This window comes from Bos indicus, chromosome 22 (genome assembly GCF_029378745.1).
Source record: "Bos indicus isolate NIAB-ARS_2022 breed Sahiwal x Tharparkar chromosome 22, NIAB-ARS_B.indTharparkar_mat_pri_1.0, whole genome shotgun sequence".
NCBI classification, from domain to species: domain Eukaryota; kingdom Metazoa; phylum Chordata; class Mammalia; order Artiodactyla; family Bovidae; genus Bos; species Bos indicus.
The window spans coordinates 52,397,710-52,418,535 of NC_091781.1; the positions used below are offsets into that span (position 1 = coordinate 52,397,710).

The 20,826-nt window shown below is 38.2% G+C and overlaps 1 protein-coding gene across 4 annotated transcripts in view; it reads left to right on the forward strand.

The window, feature by feature from the left end:
- The window catches only part of SETD2 (SET domain containing 2, histone lysine methyltransferase), an 83,030-nt gene that overhangs the window by 35,313 nt on the left and 26,891 nt on the right, over positions 1 to 20,826 (forward strand). For all 4 annotated transcript variants that reach the window (XR_011563148.1, XR_011563150.1, XR_011563149.1 and 1 more), the window contains exons 6-12: positions 1,803 to 1,926; positions 6,165 to 6,242; positions 7,988 to 8,085; positions 10,214 to 10,340; positions 16,567 to 16,701; positions 17,769 to 17,888; positions 19,508 to 20,170. Coding sequence is in view for 1 of the 4 variants with exons in the window: in XM_070777246.1 (XP_070633347.1) it covers positions 1,803 to 1,926; positions 6,165 to 6,242; positions 7,988 to 8,085; positions 10,214 to 10,340; positions 16,567 to 16,701; positions 17,769 to 17,888; positions 19,508 to 20,170 (1,345 nt within the window). In the remaining 3 variants the exon portion in view is untranslated. The remainder of the gene's footprint in view (positions 1 to 1,802; positions 1,927 to 6,164; positions 6,243 to 7,987; positions 8,086 to 10,213; positions 10,341 to 16,566; positions 16,702 to 17,768; positions 17,889 to 19,507; positions 20,171 to 20,826) is intronic.

A 20,826-nucleotide genomic window follows, 5' to 3' on the forward strand; every position in this document is an offset into this window, starting at 1 on the left:
AGATTTTATTCTACTGAAGCTAGCCAGGGTTCTCTTTTGGAGAATCTTTTTTTTTTTTTTTAATGTATTTATTTTTTAAAGAAACTCCAGTTTGGACATAAACTTCTGTTATGGGGTAGTAATGGATACTATTGTCTTTTGGCAGAGTCTGCACTAACATAGCTTCAACTTAAATATAAATTCTTGTTATATGCAACAGAGACTATTCGTTGGCTCAGAAATCCGTTTCTTTTGTGAAGAAGGAAATGGGAGAGGAGAAAGTCCGTGACTGGTTCACATAGCAGGTTAAAATTTCCTAAAGCTCTTGAGCTTTCCTCAGCTACTCACAAAGAACCCTGCTTTGGTAAAATATACTAGGACTTAATGTTGCCATGTTTCTGACACCTTCACTCATGTAACTTCCATATGCTGATGGTAATACCAGTTTTATAAACTTCTGATTCCAAGCTATTTAGATGTTCACTTTTAGAGTATTCCCACTTAACAAGGACATACTGTCAGATGTACACAGTGTAAGTAGGTGTTTGGAACAAAACTACTAGTTAGTGTTAAAATATGACAGACTCCACCAAAAAACCAAGCAAATCCCTACCAAACCCTCCAGTTTTAGGTTGTAGAAATGGAAGGCAGTGCTGTCCAGGTTGAACTAATGTTGTTGTGTGTTTAGTTGCTCGGTCATGTTTGATTTTTTTTGTGACCCTCTGGACTGTAGCCCACCAGGCTCCTCCATCCATGAGATTTTTCAGGCATGGACAGAGTCCAAAGGCTTGCAAAGAGTCTGATACAACTGACCAATTGAGCATCACCAGATGTTGGGCAGCTATCACCTTTGTCTAGTTACAGAAATTTCTATCACCCCTAAAGGAAACCCCTTAACCCAATCAGCAGAATCTCCTTGTTGCTCCCTCTTCCCAACCTTTGGCAACCTCTAAATCTGCCATTTCTGTGGATTTAACTATTCTAAGTATTTGTTTCCGGCTTCTTAAAGAAAGTTTTAAGCATAGCATTTTTTTTTTTAAGCATAGCATTTTTTTTAGCATGGCCCCCCTCCCCGAAAAAAAGAAATATACTGATTTTGTCAGTATATCATAACAAATACAAATGATTTGCATTTTTACATTTAAAAAGTCTCTTGGGTATTTGTTGTGGTTCAGTCGCTTAGTCGTGTCTGACTCTTTGTGACCCCATGGACTGTAGCCCACCAGGCTTCTTCGTCATGGGATTTCCCAGGCAAGAATACTGGAATGTGTTGCCATTTCCTACTCCAGGGGATCTTCCTGGACCAGGGATGGAATCCATGGCTCCTGCATTAGCAGGTGGATTCTTTACCACTGAGCCACCAGGGAATGCCAGTGGTTAATGTTAGGGCATGTTCGTTTATTTTTTTGCTTTGTGTCTTGGGGGGTCTTAGTTCCCTGACTAGGGAATGAACCCCAGGCTATAGCAGTGAAAGACCAAGTCCTACACACTGGCCCAGGGAATTCCCAGGGCATATGTATTTTGCAAGGATTAGAGAAAACTTCCAGGTAGGTCATTTCTTGTCAGAACTTGGGAGTAAGGCATAGAGAAGTATTTGTTTACATGGAGGTAATACTTGAAATCATTGGTGAGAATGAGCTTTTATAAAGGGAGAGAGAAGAGACTGAGAATTAATACCTTCAATAGAGAAGAAACAGATGAGTAACTACTAAAGAACAATCAAGGGTAGAAGCTAACTGAAAGAAGCCAAGAAGGGAGCTTAATCATGACTATTGATAAATGTTAGAGAAAACTAACAGACTTCTTTTCCTTTTTTTGGCCAGGAACACCTTTGTCCTGGAATATTGTGGAGAGGTACTTGATCATAAAGAGTTTAAAGCCCGGGTAAAGGAGTATGCACGAAACAAAAACATCCACTACTATTTCATGGCCCTGAAGAATGATGAGGTAAGTGGCATGAATATGTTTGTTTTGAAGCAGATCTGGAAATTGTTGAGTTTGAAAGGGATCATTGATATGGACTATAATATCAATATAATATTGCCACTGAAATATAAGTGGCAAAAATAAGGAGCTGAACAATGTGTATAGTTTTTTTCTATTTGCTTAAAAAAAGGATGAGGGAGAAGTATTTACATGTATATGTAAATGTAAACATGCATGTTTCACACTACAATTCTTAAAAATCACTGTCTCCTAAAGAGCTTTTGTTTATGTGGATTATATTTATCAATATATTAAAAGCTGAGAAGTTGAAAATATTTTTTTATTAAACCATTTAAAAGTGACAATAGTTCAGTTCAGTCGCTCAGTCGTGTCCGACTCTTTGTGACCCCATGAATCTCAGCACGCCAGGCCTCCCTGTCCATCAAAAACTCCCAGAGTTCACTCAGATTCACGTCCATTGAGTCAGTGCTGCCATCCAGCCATCTCATCCTCTGTCATCCCCTTCTCCTCCTGCCCCCAATCCCTCCCAGCATCAGAGTCTTTTCCAATGAGTCAACTCTTCGCATGAGGTGGCCAAAGTACTGGAGTTTCAGCTTCAGCATCATTCCTTCCAAAGAAATCCCAGGGCGGATCTGCTTCAGAATGGACTGGTTGGATCTCCTTGCAGTCCAAGGGACTCTCAAGAGTCTTCTCCAACACCACAGTTCAAAAGCATCAATTCTTCAGCGCTCAGCTTTCTTCACAGTCCAACTCTCACATCCATACATGACCACTGGAAAAACCATAGCCTTGACTAGACAGACCTTTGATGGCAAAGTAATGTCTCTGCTTTTCCAAAATCACCATCTGCAGTGCCTCTTTCACTCTCATCAAGAGGCTTTTTAGTTCCTCTTCACTTTCTGCCATAAGGGTGGTGTCATCTGCGTATCTGAAGTTATTGATATTTCTCCCAGCAATCTTGATTCCAGCTTGTGTTTCTTCCAGCCCAGCGTTTCTCATGATGTACTCTGCATATAAGTTAAATAAGCAGGGTGACAATATACAGCCTTGACGTACTCCTTTTCCTATTTGGAACCAGTCTGTTGTTCCATGTCCAGTTCTAACTGTTGCTTCCTGACCTGCATACAAATTTCTCAAGAGGCAGATCAGGTGGTCTGGTATTCCCATCTCTTTCCGAATTTTCCACAGTTTATTGTGATCCACACAGTCAAAGGCTTTGGCATAGTCAATAAAGCACAAATAGATGTTTTTCTGGAACTCTCTTGCTTTTTTCCATGATCCAGCAGATGTTGGCAATTTGATCTCTGGTTCCTCTGCCTTTTCTAAAACCAGCTTGAACATCTGGAAGTTCATGGTTCATGTATTGCTGAAGCCTGGCTTGGAGAATTTTGAGCATTACTTTACTAGCATGTGAGATGAGTGCAATTGTGCAGTAGTTTGAGCATTCTTTGGCATTGCCTTTCTTTGGGATTGGAATGAACACTGACCTTTTCCAGTCCTGTGGCCACTGCTGAGTTTTCCAAATTTGCTGGCATATCGAGTGCAGCACTTTCACAGCATCATCTTTCAGGATTTGAAATAGCTCAACTGGAATTCCATCACCTCCACTAGTTTTGTTCGTAGTGATGCTTTCTAAGGCCCACTTGACTTCACATTCCAGAATGTCTGGCTCTAGGTGAATGATCACACCATCATCTTGGTCTTGAAGATCTTTTTTGTACAGTTCTTCTGTGTATTCTTGCCATCTCTTCTTAATATCGTCTGCTTCTGTTAGGTCCATACCATTTCTGTCCTTTATCGAGCCCATCTTTGCATGAATATGTTCCCTTGATATCTCTAATTGTCTTGAAGAGATCTCTAGTCTTTCCATTCTGTTGTTTTCCCCTATTTCTTTGCATTGATCGCTGAGGAAGGCTTTCTTATCTCTCCTTGCTATTCTTCAGAACTCTGCATTCAGATGCTTGTATCTTTCCTTTTCTCCTTTGCTTTTCGCTTCTCTTCTTTTCACAGCTATTTGTAAGGCCTCCCCAGACAACCATTTTGCTTTTTTGCATTTCTTTTCCATGGGGATGGTCTTGATCCCTGTCTCCTGTACAATGTCAGTAACCTCCGTCCATAGTTCATGAGGCACTCTATCTATCAGATCTAGTCCCTTAAATCTATTTCTCCCATCCACTATATAATCATATGGGATTTGATTTAGGTCATACCTGAATGGTCTAGTGGTTTTCCCTTTCTTCAATTTAAGTCTGAATTTGGCAATAAGGAGTTCATGATCTGAGCCACAGTCAGCTCTTGGTCTTGTTTTTGTTGACTGTATAGAGCTTCTCCATCTTTGGCTGCAAAGAATATAATCAGTCTGATTTCGGTGTTGACCATCTAGTGATGTCCTTGTGTAGAGTCTGCTCTTGTGTTGTTGAAAGAGGGTGTTTGTTATGACTAGTGTGTTCTCTTGGCAAAACTCTATTAGTCTTTGCCCTGCTTCATTCCGTATTCCAAGGCCAAATTTGCCTGTTACTCCAGGTGTTTCTTGACTTCCTACTGTTGCATTCCAGTCCCCTATAATGAAAAGGACATCTTTTTTGGGTGTTAGTTCTAAAAGGTCTTGTAGGTCTTCATAGAACCATTCAACTTCAGCTTCTTCAGTGTTACTGGTTGGGGCAAAAACTGTGATACTGTGATATCTGGGGCAAAATTACCATGATATTGAGTGGTTTGCCTTGGAAACGAACAGAGATCATTCTGTCGTTTTGAGATTGCATCCAGGTACTGCATTTCGGACTCTTGTTGACCATGATGGCTACTCCATTTCTTCTAAGGGATTCCTGCTGGCAGTAGTAGATATAATGGTCATCTGAGTTAAATTCACCCATTCCAGTCCATTTTAGTTCGCTGATTGTTAAAATGTAGACGTTCACTCTTGCCATCTCCCGTTTGACCACTTCCAATTTGCCCTGATTCACGGACCTGACATTCCAGGTTCCTGTGCAATATTGCTCTTTACAGCATCAGACTTTACTTCCATCACCAGTCACATCACCAGCTGGGTATTGTTTTTGCTTTGGCTCCATCCCTTCTCTCTTTCTGGAGTTATTTCTCCACTGATCTCCAGTAGCATATTGGGCACCTACCGACCTGGGGAGTTCCTCTTTCAGTATCCTATCATTTTGCCTTTTCATACTGTTCACGGGGTTCTCAAGGCAAGAATACTGAAGTGGTTTGCCATTCCCTTCTCCAGCGGACCACATTCTGTCAGACCTTTCCACCATGACCCACCCTTCTTGGGTGGCCCCATGGGCATGGCTTAGTTTCATTGAGTTAGACAAGGCTGTGGTCCTAGTGTGATTAGATTGACTAGTTTTCTGTGAGTATGGTTTCAGTGTGTCTGCTCTCTGATGCCCTCTTGCAATACCTACCGTCTTACTTGGGTTTCTCTTACCTTGGACGTGGGGTATCTGTTCATGGCTTCTCCAGCAAAGCACAGCCGCTGCTCCTTACCTTGGATGAGGGGTATCCCTCACCGTCTCCCCTCCTGACCTTGAACGTGGAATAGCTCCTCTAGGCCCTTCTGCTCCCTTGGACGTGGGGTTGCTCCTCCTGGCCGCCGCCCCTGGCCTCGGACGTAACAATAAGTGACAATAAGCCCATTATATATTGACACAAATATGCTTTTATGAAAATTGTTTTCCAAAAAAGTTGTTTTTTAGTGAGGAGCACCATTTACAATTTCTTTAATGACTGGCTTAATAAATTTAGCTAGATTCTCATGTCTGCCTCTGTTCAGTCTAGAAATGCAAGTTGTAGGAACTTATCCTTGGATCTGCTGATTCTCACTGTTAGAGTGGATCCAGCAAGAGTTTTAACAAGCTCTCCAGTGGATTTAGATACATACCCAAACTTGAGAGCTACATACTGTGGTATTTCATGCATACATTTTAAAATGAAGTTTTATACACATGAAGTAAGTTTGCAGTATAATAGGATGTAAGAAATAGCTAAAAGAAAATGAGACATTGGTCAATATGGAGATAATTTGACCCAGAGGTGAAATGTTTATAGCAGATCTCTTGAGAATTAAGAAGCTGGATATTTGACACTGTGATGTGTAAAGTTATGTGAGAGAGTTCTCTAAAGGAACAGGATATTAAGGGTGTTTAATTTGCCAGATGCTTTTCTTTTGCAAAATGCACATATATTTAAGGTCTCATTTTTAACTCTTAAATTATCCTTTTCCCTAGATAATAGATGCCACTCAGAAAGGAAATTGCTCCCGGTTCATGAATCACAGCTGTGAACCAAACTGTGAGACTCAAAAAGTAAGTTGAGGTAGATATGAGTTTGAAATATTTGTTCACGACTGCTGTTCTATTAATTTTAGATCTATATCAAAGATACCCATGGATATTATTTTTAATCAGTTTTTCTTACTCTGTTCTTAAAATTTATTTTTAAATAAGTTTAGATTTATAGAATAATAAATAGTGAGGACTGAGTTCCTGTATGCTATCCTACATTAGCTTCCCCAACTGTCTACTGAATGTAACCATAGTACAGTTACCCAATCCAGGAAATACTATTAACCATTAACTCTTTTAAAGACCTTGCTTAAATTTTGCCGTCTGTCATTTTTCTGGTCTAGGATCCCATCCAGGAGCTCCAATTGCATTTAATTGTCACATCTCTTTGCCTATAAGTTTTATATATTGTTAAGGTGCCAAAATGAGAAACTAAATTTTAATTTTGATGAAGTCCAATGTGCAGTATTCAGATTTTATATCAATTATATATCCGTCTTATCCAGGTGCCAGATTTGGTGGTTTTAATATTTGTAAGGGACTGAGTGGCTGCAGATGAGAAAGATAATATGTGGTGTGCATGTAGGTATTCTTCTCACCCTCAACAAGGCCAGACTTTAGGTCTTGGTTATCTTTAGGTCCCTGTGCCTGGCACATAGTTGACATGCTTGATAAATCCATTTACTGAATTTGATAAAACATTTTGAGATAATTAATGATCTCCATACCCTCTGATTTGTGTTTTCAGCTTAGGAAACACACACACGTGTGTGTGTGTGTGCGCGCGCGCGTGTGCATGTATGTACATATATGTGTGTGTATATGAATATATACATATGTACATATATTCACACACATATATCCACGTTAGAATATTGTGGTTCTGTTTTAGGTTAAGAAAGCTATGGATTCACTCCCTAGAAAAATACATCAATAATTTCCTCTCATATTGAAATAGTGGTTTTGACTCTTGGATATTTTTTGCTCTTTGATCTCTGTACTAATAGATGTAGCTCTCCCAAGAACCGAAACATATAATGAATAGGAGAACCCAGTGTGGAATTATTTAATTAAGTTCTGGTTCTAGTTTTGACTGCAGCTGGTGGCCACATGTCTAGCCATGAGACTCTAGTTTTACTGTGTCCCTTCACCTCTTTAAGCCTGGGTTTTTCATCCATAACATGCTCAGATGGTCTAGACAGGAGCTCTCCAGTCAACTTACATCTTAGATATTTTGGAATTACAAGGTCCAGTTCTGGCATATTTACCCCCAGTTTAATTGTCGAGTTTTATGCTCTTTTCTGATGCTTTACTTTCTGTACACTCAGCATTATAACCACGGCTTCATGCAGTTAAACTTTGGCATTATTGTTTTCCTGTTTCCACGCCCCATCTTATCTTAGAAAATAGTTACTTTTTACGTAGTATAAAGTAATACAACTTTGTCTGGTACTCATTGATACCAAACATTCCCTATATGCCTGTTTTTAGTACAAGTGAATCCTTACTGTATGGAAATGTATTTTTAAACAAGTTAAAATAGCAGTTAATTTTATTAGAGATAAATTATAGATGATACTGTATTGGTAGCTCATTAAGTAAGATTGATACTTCTTTTTTTTTTTTAATTCCTCCATTTGCTGTGTGGAAAAGCATTTATTGTCCAAAGAGACACATACATAATTAAGGCAGATAATGATGATCTTAAAAAAGAAAAAAAGATTAACCAGTCATTAATTTATTTTCTTTTAAAAACAACACCTTAGTGGACTGTGAATGGACAACTGAGAGTTGGGTTTTTTACTACGAAACTGGTTCCTTCAGGCTCAGAGTTAACATTTGACTATCAGTTCCAAAGATACGGGTGAGTATTGATTCTGTTCTGTTCTGCTGCTTCTGACGGGGAAATACTGTTCAGATGTAGGAGTCTAAAACTTAGATGTGAATTACTAAGAAGTTGTATGCGCTTTCAGCTCTTAGCTCTAGTGTTCTCTTGTAGTGTTTTCCTTTTACATGTCACATCAGGCCATTAAGGGATATTGTGCAGGAACTACAGGTTCCTCTGAACCTCATTTATATAATTATGTTTCTAATGTAATTTTAAAACTTTCTGTTATAGAAATGTCAACAGGGTGTGGATGTGTATAAAGAAAACAATATAATAAATCCCTGTGTAGCCATAATTCATCTGTCAATTATCAGCTCATGGCTAATCTTGTCTCATCTATATCATATCATTCTCTGAAAAAATATTTTTGTTACCTAGTTCCGTCTACCAAAAACTGATACAATAGCACTGAATACCCCTTGCATTTATATTGTGGTCTTATAAAACCGCACTAAAAGAAAGGTGTCAAGTTTGTGACAGGTATTGACTCTGGATTATCTCCTCATGCCAGAAAACCAGTTATAAACGATTATGAGGGTCATGTCCAAAGGATTCAGGACTAATTTGAATAGAATCTCACTTACTGAAAGTGGGAGAGTTTTTATTTAGACTTAAGCATCAATAAGAATAACTACCAGTGGTTTGAAACACAGTATATAAAACCCATGAGTTTAATAATTCTTTAAAACTGCATTAGTCATAATTTAAAGGAACCAATTCGTGATTTTGAAAACTAATTTATGGTTTTTTAAATTGAAATATAGTTGATGTGCAGTGGTACAGAAGTTACGTGTGTACAACATGTGTTAAATCACTTCAGTCATGTCTGACTCTCTGCTACCCTATGGTCTGTAGCCCACCAGGCTCCTCTGTCCGTGGGATTCTCCAGGCAAGAATACTGGAGTGGGTTGCCATGTCCTCCGCCAGGGGATCTTCCCGAACCCGCATCTTCTGCATTGGCAGGTGGAGTCTTTACCACTGAGCCACTGGGAAGCCCTTGTAGCCTATTTATTTTGTGCATAATCGTTAGTACCTCTTAATCCCCTATCCATCTTCTGCCCCTTCCCCTTTATCTCCCCTTACTAGTAACCACTGATTTAAAAAATAAAAGAGGGAAAAAAGTCAAGTATTTATCCTTCCTTTCTTAAGTGAATTCTATTTCAGATTCAAGCAGTTTGTGAGAGGAATTCTTTATAAAGATATTTTAGCTAATAAATGAGGTGGTGATGGTATCACCGTTTGCAACACCTAATGAACTAATCGATTTAGGCAATAGTCAGATATGCTGAGATTGACCGAGTTCCACATAGGGCTCCATTTTTTTTTCTCTTGTCCCCTTTGAAAGAAGGGAAACTAGAAATTAGATCTGTTTGTGATCCCTGGCTGTATTTATCAAATATTTTTGTGCCTCTGATTGTTACTGTTAAATACTAAAATCTATCAGTTTGCTTTTGGAATAGTCCTTCACGTTTTCCTTAGGTAGCTCTGGTTGCCAAGTAAATAGTTGGCAGAGATGATTTATACACAGGACTGTAAACTTAGGCCTGTTCTTTCTTCCACTTCTCCTTGACTCCATGGTTACATTTATTTATTACTGTATGTATTAGTAGTGTCTCATCCTTACGTAATGATAACTTTTAATAGCCACGTGTTTCCTAAGTGTCCTTTACTAATTATGCATTTTATTATCTATATATGTATTCATAAGAATACATCTTGTTCTGTGTGCCAGTTAAATATTCATGTGTAAGTAATAGATACTGATCTATTTAAGCTATTTTGTTCTTAGCCCAAACAGATACATGATTTCTTATTTTCATACATTAGTAGGAACTCTCATAAATGGAGAAATTACTTATTAACTTCTTGGCTAGTTTTGTCTAGCTAATAAAAGAAGATTGGGAAAAAATGAATTTTTTAAGAGCAATTTTCAGGCATTTCCATTAGCTAGTATCAGATTTGTTGGTATCTCTTGAAATAATTGTTTGGTTTTTTTCTTTAGGTTGGATTGACTTCTCTCTTGTATGTAATTGCTATACTACTATCAACAGTTTTTATGGTTTACCTTCACATAACAGACATCTTTCTTGTGTTCCTTGCACAGGAAAGAAGCACAGAAGTGTTTCTGTGGGTCAGCTAATTGCCGGGGTTACCTGGGAGGAGAGAACAGAGTCAGCATCAGAGCAGCAGGAGGGAAAATGAAGAAAGAACGATCTCGTAAGAAGGATTCAGTAAGTTCCATTCTTCTTTCAGCTTTCACCATACACATTTCGAGAAGGAAGGTAACTTGACTGATTGAACTTTGAAAAGTTAAACTACAACCAGAGAAAGTCAGGGTTAGTAGATGAGATAATTTTGGAAAAGTACAATTGCTGTTTTTAGTTCATAGAGATTACACTTGAATCCTAAGAACTGTTGAAGTCATCTTGAAAACACATGGGCTAATAGTTTTTAAAAGCCTGTAAAATTTGTAATTTTACGTATAAGTAACTTGTTAATCTGTCATGTTAATCTGCTCACATAAGTCTGATCTACATTCCTAATCTTTTAATACTAGTGTTTTCATTTGTTTGCAAGTGTTCTTAAAATCTCTAATCCTCTTTGGGAGCATAAGGTGAGTTTTGAGAAGTAACAGGTGACTCAGGAGTGAGAAAGGGATAGTCTCAGATGGTCTTTTTATTTAATCCATTATACCAGTGGTTAATAGCCTTTTTTCTACCTCAGTTCACACCTGAGACAACTACTGGAGGTAAGTGGTATCTTGGTACTGAAGGGACTCTTAACTGGGACAAGAATTTTGTGTTGTTTTTCAAACCTCCCCTGTCTGAGGATCCCTTTGTGAGAGCAGTGTTTCTTCACCTCAGAACCACCTGCAGGGTCCGTCCTAAAGATGCACATTTTGGGACCTAACCCTAGACCTGCAAATCTTCAGGGAGGGCTGGGTGAAGGAGCCAGGGAGCCTCAAGTGTCAGCCAGCAAATCTATCTGTGATTCTTGCAGCTAGCTCATTTCTAGGCTTTTCAGAAACCCATACTACTAAGAATCATAGATGACAGCCATCTTACTATTTAGATGAGCAGACAACAGACATAAGACACGGAAGGGATAATAGTTAAAAGGTGATTTCAGTAAACCCAAATTAATTGCAGAGAATGAATTGAGAATCTGAATTCTATAAGAAGATTTAGATAGCAGGAAGCATTGAAAAGGGCCGTTTAAAAATTCCCAAAAAAAGGGTCATTTAAAAAATGTAAAAAAGGAAAGTTTATAAGAAACAGTTTTGCTTGTACCACCCAGGATGAACAACTGCTCTTTAGAGTATTATCATTCAGCTCTGTTTTAGAGAGCATACGTGTTATAATTGTGTGTCACGCACTTTTCTAATCACCTGACACATTAACTCATTTGCTTCTCACAAAAAGCTCTTTTAAGTTAGGAACAAAGATTTTCCCTCTACAGATGAGAACACTAAGGCTCAAAGAGGTTACATGGTCATTCCGTAGGCAATAGAAAAGAGCTTACCTGGTTCTTTTCTTTGCTCTTAACCATACTGAGTTCCTTTGTGTAGTTTTAGAAATGATATATATGTATTTCTGCAATTTGTTTTTACTCTTATTTTAAAATTTGATCTATGTTGAGGTATATACATACACATTTAACTGTTGTAAAGTTTTTCATCATGTAACTGTTCATTTACATATATTTGTACTCATGAACACTTATGTTTTCAATTTTTACTCCTCATGTCACCATTAAAGTCTTTGCACATGTCTCTTCTGTATATGTTTCTTTAAAGTGTATCCATGAAAGTGGGGTCACTGGGTTACAGCCTTTTAGCTTCTGGACTTTACTGTTAACAGGAAATTTTTCTTAAGACTTCAGAATTACTTTTGTTATTAAGGCTTATTTCATAGAATTGGTAGTTTACCAGAACAACCACAAAACTCATTAAACATGCTTCAGTTCAGTCGCTCAGTCGTGTCGGACTCTTTGTGACCCCATGAATCGCAGCATGCCAGGCTTCCCCATCCATCACCAACTCCCGGAGTTTACCCAGACTCATATCCATCGAGTCGGTAATGCCATCCAGCCATCTCATCCTCTGTCGTCCCCTTCTCCTCCTGCCCCCAATCGCTCCCAGCATCAGGGTCTTTTCCAACCTAAGCTAAAATCTACATAAAGGCTTTCATTTGGCTATTTTGTGTTTCCAAAACTTGCATTAAAAACTGTCTTGTTGGTGGGGAATGTTCTTATAATGTGATGGTTTCTTGGGTGGTATTATGCTGGCATCATAATGATAGCAGATGACTTTCTGCCTTCCTGATAAGATTCAGGAACAACTCCAAGGGACCAAGATGTAGATACTCCTGGTTTTTGCTTGTTTTTATTCTTACAGTAGTGTGTGCATATCAGTGTTTTGTATTAGTGTAGACTAAAGTAGATGTAACGTGAATCTAGTCATTTGGTGGGTTGAAGTCATGGGTTGCTCCTGATGTGAATTTGAAGCTATTCTCGAACAGAAATGTTTTGGATGAAACTTCACCCTGATAGAGGAATGACCCAGAATGAATCTGAATCCCAAAAAGTTCATCTGTCCTTGACTCTCATGAAGAGCTTCACTCTACTTTTGGTTGGTTTGTCTGTTACTGAAATTCTGGCAGAATGCCCTGTTCGATTCTGAATTCTGGTCAGATATAGTTGAATAGAATCACAAAAATAGCACCTCTTGAAATTTCCACGTTAGGGTATTCCCTGGCATTCCAGTGGTTAGGACTCAGTGTTTTCACTGTCGTAGCCCTGGGTTCCATCCCTGGTTGGGGAACTAAGATCCTGCAAACCACGTGGTACAGCTGTCACCCCTCCCCGCCCCTCCCCACCCCAGAAAAAGAGAAAGAGAAAGAAATTCCCAAGTGTTAGTTTTTGGAAGTCTGTTGGATAGGGGATGCCAAGGAGAGGGAAAGAGAGGAGCAGTCTCAAACATAGTTTTGTGCATTTTAACTGTTAACAGGGATATGCTAATGGCACTGTAGTCTGTACCTGTCCACCCCATATTAGCCCTTGATTGGTGAACAGTTCTTATTCCTTGCTCTTATGATTGCAGCTATATACATATAGTTTATCTGCTTAACAAAACTGTAAGCTCTTCCAGAAGAGATGATTGCCTTCTTTGGGTGTGTCATAAACTGCTGCTGCTGCTAAGTCACTTCATTCATGCCCAACTCTGTGCGACCCCATAGACAGCAGCCCACCAGGCTCCCCCATCCCTGGGATTCTCCAGGCAAGAACACTGGAGTGGGTTGCCATTTCCTCCTGCAATGCGTGAAAGTGAAAAGTGAAAGTGAAGTCACTTGGTCGTGTCCGACTCTTAGCGACCCCATGGACTGCAACCCACCAGGCTCCTCCATCCATGGGATTTTCCAGGCAAGAGTACTGGAGTGGGGTGCCATCGCCTTCTCCGAATTTACACAATAAAGAGCATAAAAAGCCATGTAATAGCCATGTAATAGAGGAAATAGTTGTTTTCAGCAGCTAACAATCAAATCGTAGTGTCCAGAATATATAGAGAACTCCATCTAATCAATAATAATAAAAAATAGCCCCAAAGGAAAAATAAACAATTTCCACAGACACTTCAGTATTCCAGATAGCCAGTAAACATATGAAAAGATGTTCAATCTCATTAATCAGAGGAGTACAAATTAAAACTACTCTCAGGTGTTTGAGATCTCATAAACTAGTGTTGGAGGTGTAAATGGCTTTAGTCCGTTTTGAAAACAGTTTGGTGTTATTACTAAAGGTAAATGTACGTATACTGTATGAGCCAGCAGTTGCACTCCTAGGTCTATAACCAGAGAGAGATTTGTTTAAAATGCACATCAGGAGCCACAGCAGCACTGCTTATATTAGAAAAAGTGAAACAACTCAAATTCTCATTAACATTAGTATGACTACATTAAAATGTAATCGTGTGATGAAAAAACTAGTCATGAAAATAATATGGCTACATGCAACAGCATTGACTCTTAAACTGTAAAGTTGACTGCAAAAGAATCATGGCACAAAAATTTTGTCCAGTGTGATTTCATTTCCAAAAAGTTAAAAATAGACAAAATTATAATATTTAGTGATTTATATATATGAAGTAAACCTATTTTAACAATCAGTGTACTATTTCCTAAAAAGTTAGGAGACATTATCTCTAGAGTGGAGAAGAGAAGGTATTATAACAAGGAAGTGGCATGCACAGCCCTTCACGAACACTGGTGGTGTTCTCCCCATCACCCCACCCAACCCTTTTACCTGAGTGTTGGTTGCTATGGATGTTGCTCCACTGCTTGTATACCTATTTAGTTGCTAATTGTTTATATCTTAGGTTGGTGCAAAAGTAATTGCGGTTTTGCTGTTGACCTTTGCTGTTTGATATTGGTATACATTCTTAAGTAAGTGTGGTTATATTATACATCATTTTAATGAGCGTTTCTCACTTTTTTTGTTTTTGTTTTTTTTTTTTTTTGCTGATGACTTATTGCTTGCTCTTTATTTTAGACTATGGAAATTATTTTAGACAAAAAGCAGATTCAAGCAATTTTTTTTTTATCCAAGTTCAAAATCGGTCATAAAGCAGCAGAGACAACTTGCAATATCAGCAACGCATTTGGCCCAGGAACTGCTAATGAACAGTGCAGTAGTGGTTCAAGAAGTTTTGCAAAGGAGATGAGAGCCCTGAAGACGAGCAGCATGGTGATCAGTCATTGGAAGTTGACAATGATGAGTTGAGAGTAATCATCAAAGCTGATTCTCTTACAGCTACGCGAGAAGTTGCTGAAGAACTCAGTGTTGACCATTCTATAACCGTATGGCATTTGAAGCAAATAGGAAAGGTGAAAAAGCGCAATAAGTGGATGCCTCGTGAGCTGACCCTAGATCAACAAAATTGTCATTTTGAAATGTCATCTTCCCTTATTGTATGCAACAACGAACTATTTCTCTGTCGGATTGTGACACACAACAAAGAGTGAATTTTCTACGGCAACCAGCAATTACCAACTCAGCGGTTGAACTGAGAAGACGCTCCAAAGCACTTCCCAAAGCCAAAACTTGTACCAAAAAAAAGATCGTGGTCACTGTTTGGTGGTCTGCTGCTGATCTGATCCACTACAGCTTTCTGAATCCCAGCAAAACTATTGTATCTGAGAAGTATGCTCAGCAAATCAGTGAGTTGCCCTGAAAACTGCAACACCTGCAGCCAGCATTGGTCAACAGAAAGGACTCAGTTCTTCTCCATGACAGTGCCCAACTGCATGTCACACAACCAACACTTCAAAAGTTGAATGAACTGGGCTATGGAATTTTGCCGTATCTGCCATATCCACCTGACCTCTTGTCAACCAGCTACCACTCATTCAAGCATCTTGGCAACTTTTTGCAGGGAAAATGGTTCTACAACCTGCATAAGGCAGAAAATGCTTTCCAAGAGTTTGTCAAATCCTTAAGCATGGACGTTTATGCTCTAGGAATAAACAAACTTATTTCTCGTTGGCAAAGATGTGTTGATTGTAATGGTTCCTATTTTCATTACTTAAGATGAATTTGAGCCTAGTTATAATGATTTAAAATTCATGATCCAAAACCACAATTATGTTTGCACCAACCTAGTACTTTTCTATATGTATATTATATTTTATCAGAATGTATTAAAAGTGGTGCCTGGGCCCATTGAAGATAGTTCATATCCCAAAATAGTAAAGTATTACTAAAGAATAAGAATTTATAAATATTGATAAATTGTGTTGCATTTGGTTGCACTTGATTCCTTTCATTGTGGTATATTCCAGTATGTGAACATGCCAGTTTATCCAGCCTGGCCATGGGCATTTGGGTTGTTGGCAGTGTTTTGCTCTTTTGAATGGCTTTTCAATGAACATTCTTCTGATTCTCTGATGCACAAGTGCAGAAGTTTCTCTTGGGTTTATTCATAGGTGTGCAACTGCTAGGCATAGAGGATACAAATATTTCATTTTTCAAGCTAATGCTTTATTTTTTTCTGACCTACTTTTCACCTGATACAGTTTTTTTTCCTCCCATAAAGGCAGATTTCTTTGTTTTGCTTTCTTTCAGTGTCTTCAGCACCTAAAACTGTACTTGACATATAAGTGCTTGATAAGTATTTGATGACTGAATGAAGCTTTTCAAGTTGATCATACCAGTTTGTTTTCATTATTAGTGTATAAAAGTTCATTTTTTTAATTTAAAGTTCATTTTGATCCACGTCTTTGCCTAGACTTAATATTATCAAACTTCTTACAACAAGTATAACATGGTTTCTTATTGTGGTCTTAATTTTGTTTTCCTTATTACTGGTGAGATTGAGCATCTTTTCAAATTGATTATTAGGTTAGTTGGAGTTTTGTTGTTGTTCTTGTCTTATAACCAGATTTTTTTCCCTTGCTGTCGCAGGTGGATGGGGAGCTAGAAGCTTTGATGGAGAATGGCGAGGGTCTCTCTGATAAAAACCAAGTGCTCAGCTTATCCCGGCTAATGGTTAGAATTGAAACTTTGGAACAGAAACTTACCTGTCTCAAGCTCATACAGGTGAACACTTTGATATTACTTTATTTATTTCTGAATTTGAGGTGGGACATTTAAACTACAGTCCAGAATGATGAAAAGGAATAATTCTAATAAGAGTTACTCTTATTTTTAGAATGGTTTTGCAAGTTCTATATGACATTGAAAACTTGTACTCTTAAAAATGTCTTGAGTTCAGCATCACTTACTCTATTAGTAGATATTGTTTTCTTTCTAGTCAAAGAACATGGTGAGATTTTTTTTCTGTGTGTGTGTGTAATAGTTCTTAATAGAGGTCTTCCCTCCTCACTTGATTATTAGCATGCCCTTGTGTGTAATAGTTCTTAATAGAGGTCTTCCCTCCTCACTTGATTATTAGCATGCCAAGGCCATTTTTACCACATGATCTCAAAGCAAGGAATTTTAACAGGAATATGTTTATTCTTTTTTTTTTTTTAATTTAAATTTATTTATTTAAATTGGAGGCTAATTACTTTACAATATTGTATTGGTTTTGCCATACATCAACATAAATCTGCCACGGGTGTACACGTGTTCCCCATCCTGAACCCCCGCCTCCCCACCTTCCTCCCCGTACCATCCCTCTGGGTCATCCCAGTGCACCAGCCCCAAGCATCCTGTATCCTGCATCGAACATGGACTGGCAATTAGTTTCTTATATGATATTATACATGTTTCAGTGCCATTGTCCCAAATCATCCCACCCTCTCCCTCTCCCACAGAGTCCAAAAGATTGTTCTATACATCTGTGTCCATAAATTTTTTTATAGTTTTAGCTTTTCCAGTAAAAATGGTGAATGTAGTTTTTTTCTTAATCCCTCAGAATTGAACTTTAGTAAAGTCCAGGTTGACATTTTAGGTATCAAAAGAGATTATAATCTTACTCTAAAGCATTTATTAATTGCACAATTCTAATTGAATTAATCAAAACAATTTCTAGATTTCTTTTTGAATATAAACAAACTTTTCAGTCCTCTCTATGGGCCCTTTTTAATGCTGTCTCTGGTGTTATTTGTCTCCTTCCTCCAATCCCCAATACCCTGCATCCTGCTTCCCATCCCGCATGGAAGAACACACACTCACAGTCTTGTCTGAAGTCCTTTCTGGAACGTCACGGGCTGTCTTTGCTGTGGATCTGGATGGCAGAACTAGGTGATGGCCGGGAAAGTAACCAGAAGCTTCAGGAAGAGGTCAGTTCACATTCAACCTGCTTGTTTCTTTAAACTACTAAATTTATTATTTAGGTTGAGGGCATTCTGATAATATCAGTGATAATGAATTTGTTGTTGTTTAGTTCCTAAGTCATGTCCAACTCTTTGAGACTCTATGAACTGTAGCCCTCCAGGCTCCTCTTGTCCATAGGATTTCCCAGGCAAGAACTTTGGAATGGGTTGCAATTTCCTTCTCCAGGGATCTTCCCGACCCTGGGATCGAACCCACCTGTGTCTCCTACATTACAGGTGAATTCTTTACCACTGAACCACGTGGGAAGCCAGGTGGATAATGAATTTAGCTGTGTAATTATCACCCATATTAAATAATTGCATAAATTTTATCATCTCGGTGTCATTTCTGTAACTGTAACTTTACACACACCTTCCTTGAAGTAAGTTTGCCCAGTGGTTTTCCCTATGGTGTCTTTTAAAGTTTAGTACTGCATAGTTGGGAATTGCAAGAGCAAGATATAATAACATTGTTACATGAAAGACCCAGTGTGTTGCTAAAACCATAGTTTTTAAAAGTTAGGAAGCTATATGGAAGTTGAATTCTGAGGTTCTAAAAAATTAGTAAAGAGCTGAATTTTGATGACAAGAGTAAGAACATTTTGAGGAGTAATCAAGTGTTTTTAAAGATCTAAATAAATGTTCATTGATAGCATCATTAGACTTGTTATATTTATACCTTTACACACAATATTTTCTAACTTGGTTTAAATGTAGTTCTTTTTAATCATAAATTCTAATATCCCAAAGTCATTTAATAATATGCTTTTAAAAGCGTAAATATGAGAGTGGTGAATTGAGTGATTGCCTTGCTTCCATCCTTCTCTCAAGAGATTCAGCAATAAATAGGAATTAGGGAAGCCTTGGGGTTTCTATAAAACTACAGTGGGGAAACACTTTGGAAAGAATTCTTGAATTTCAGAGAGTGGGGATGGATGATTATCTTGGAATGAAGAGAGAATCTCTTTGCTATACAGCTGTTTGTCAAAGACTAAGGAAGTTAAGTAATATCTGTGTTTTTGTGTGTATATAAGACATTTAAATGTATATTTTTTGTTGCATAGTTTCCAAGCATTTATCACAGTCACTTGGGAAATTTTTTAGAAAAACATACTTAAGATGAGGTCCAGTAGTGTTGATATTTTTTTTTAAAAATCCATTTGGGTTTGAGAACTACTGGTGGAGAATATTAATCAAATTAGTCCTAGTAATAGGTGAGCAGTTACCTGCTCCATCCACATTATATTTTTGCTGGTCAGTGTTACTAAAACACTTTTTCGGGACTTTGCTGGCAGTTTGGTATTTAAGACTTTGTGCTTCCACTGTAGGGGGTGCAGGTTTCATCCCTGGTTGGAGAACTAAGATCTCATATGCCTTATGGTGCAGCAGAAAAATATTAAAAAATAAAACACCTTTCCTTCCATACTAGAAGAAAGTAATATTATGACATGTAAATCTGTCTGTGATTATAAGACCTAGATCTTGATTTAATAAGACAGCAAAAACCACTGTTTCTACAGAGTTGATCTGAGTCTCATGAAAAGTCAGCTGTACAAAGTGATTTTTTTTGTATTGTGTTTAATTAGATTATAAAGACTCTGGAACATTTACCTATTCCTACTAAAAATATGTTGGAGGAAAGCAAAGTACTTCCTATTATTCAACGTTGGTCTCAAACCAAGACTGCTATCCCTCAGCTGAGTGAAGGAGACGGGTATTCTAGTGAAAATACATCACGTGCTCACACACCACTCAACACACCTGATCCTTCCACCAAGCTGAGCGCAGAAGCTGACACAGACACCCCCAAGAAACTCATGTTTCGCAGACTTAAAATTATAAGTGAAAATAGCATGGACAGTGCGATCTCTGATGCCACCAGCGAGCTAGAAGGCAAGGATGGGAAAGAGGACCTGGACCAGTTAGAGAATGTCCCCATCGAAGAAGAGGAAGAGCCTCAGCCGCAGCACCTACTCGTGCAACAGCTGCCCGAGCCTAAAGTTGACAGCGACGTTGCTGCGGAGGCCAGCAGGCTCCCCACGTCCGAACTGGAGGCTGACGCTGAACTAGAACACAAAGAGAGCAGTGGCGCGAAACTTGACGAACCTATTGCTGAGGAAACACCATCCCAAGATGAAGAGGAGGGTGTATCTGATGTGGAGAGTGAGAGAAGTCAGGACCCGCCAGACAAAACAGTAGATATAAGTGATTTGGCCACCAAGCTCCTGGACAGTTGGAAAGACCTAAAGGTAAGAGAACATTTCTGTTCATTTTAATCTGAATTACCCAGGTTTAGAGTTCCATAAACTTTCAGTTGAATTACCTACTTTTCTAGCTGTGTGTACTTTTGAAAAATGGAATGCTCTCTGTCAGCCAATTATAAGTATTTCTATAAATAACGTCTTTTAAACTTTGACCAGAAATACCAGCCAAACCAATACACAGATATCCCCTTTTTCCTTGCTTGCAAAAGTATATCATGATAGTAAACTTAGTCATTCAAGTGGTCTTCACATTAAAAACAAAAGTCCTTTGAGTAACAAACATGAGTCTACATTTGAAGAGTCTATGTAAGAAAAAAAATGAATGTTGAAAATAGTTTGGAATTAATTTCTTGGATTAACTAGAAATTAGTTAAAATTAATTGGAAAGCCAGGGTACTCTAGCAAGTTCTGATCAAAAATGACTGAACATAAATTATCTGTTCCAGTAAAACAACTTTATATGGAGCTAATTCATATCAATTTTATTACTGTTTCTGAACTAGGCCTAGTTTTAAAAGCCTGTTTCTTTGGCCAAAAGAAAAAAAACAGAGTTCTGGAACCGTTTCATCTAATACGTATATAATCGTTTGTTCAAGTATGTAGCGTGATGTGCAGGGTTTTCTTTGCAGAGAACCCAGTCT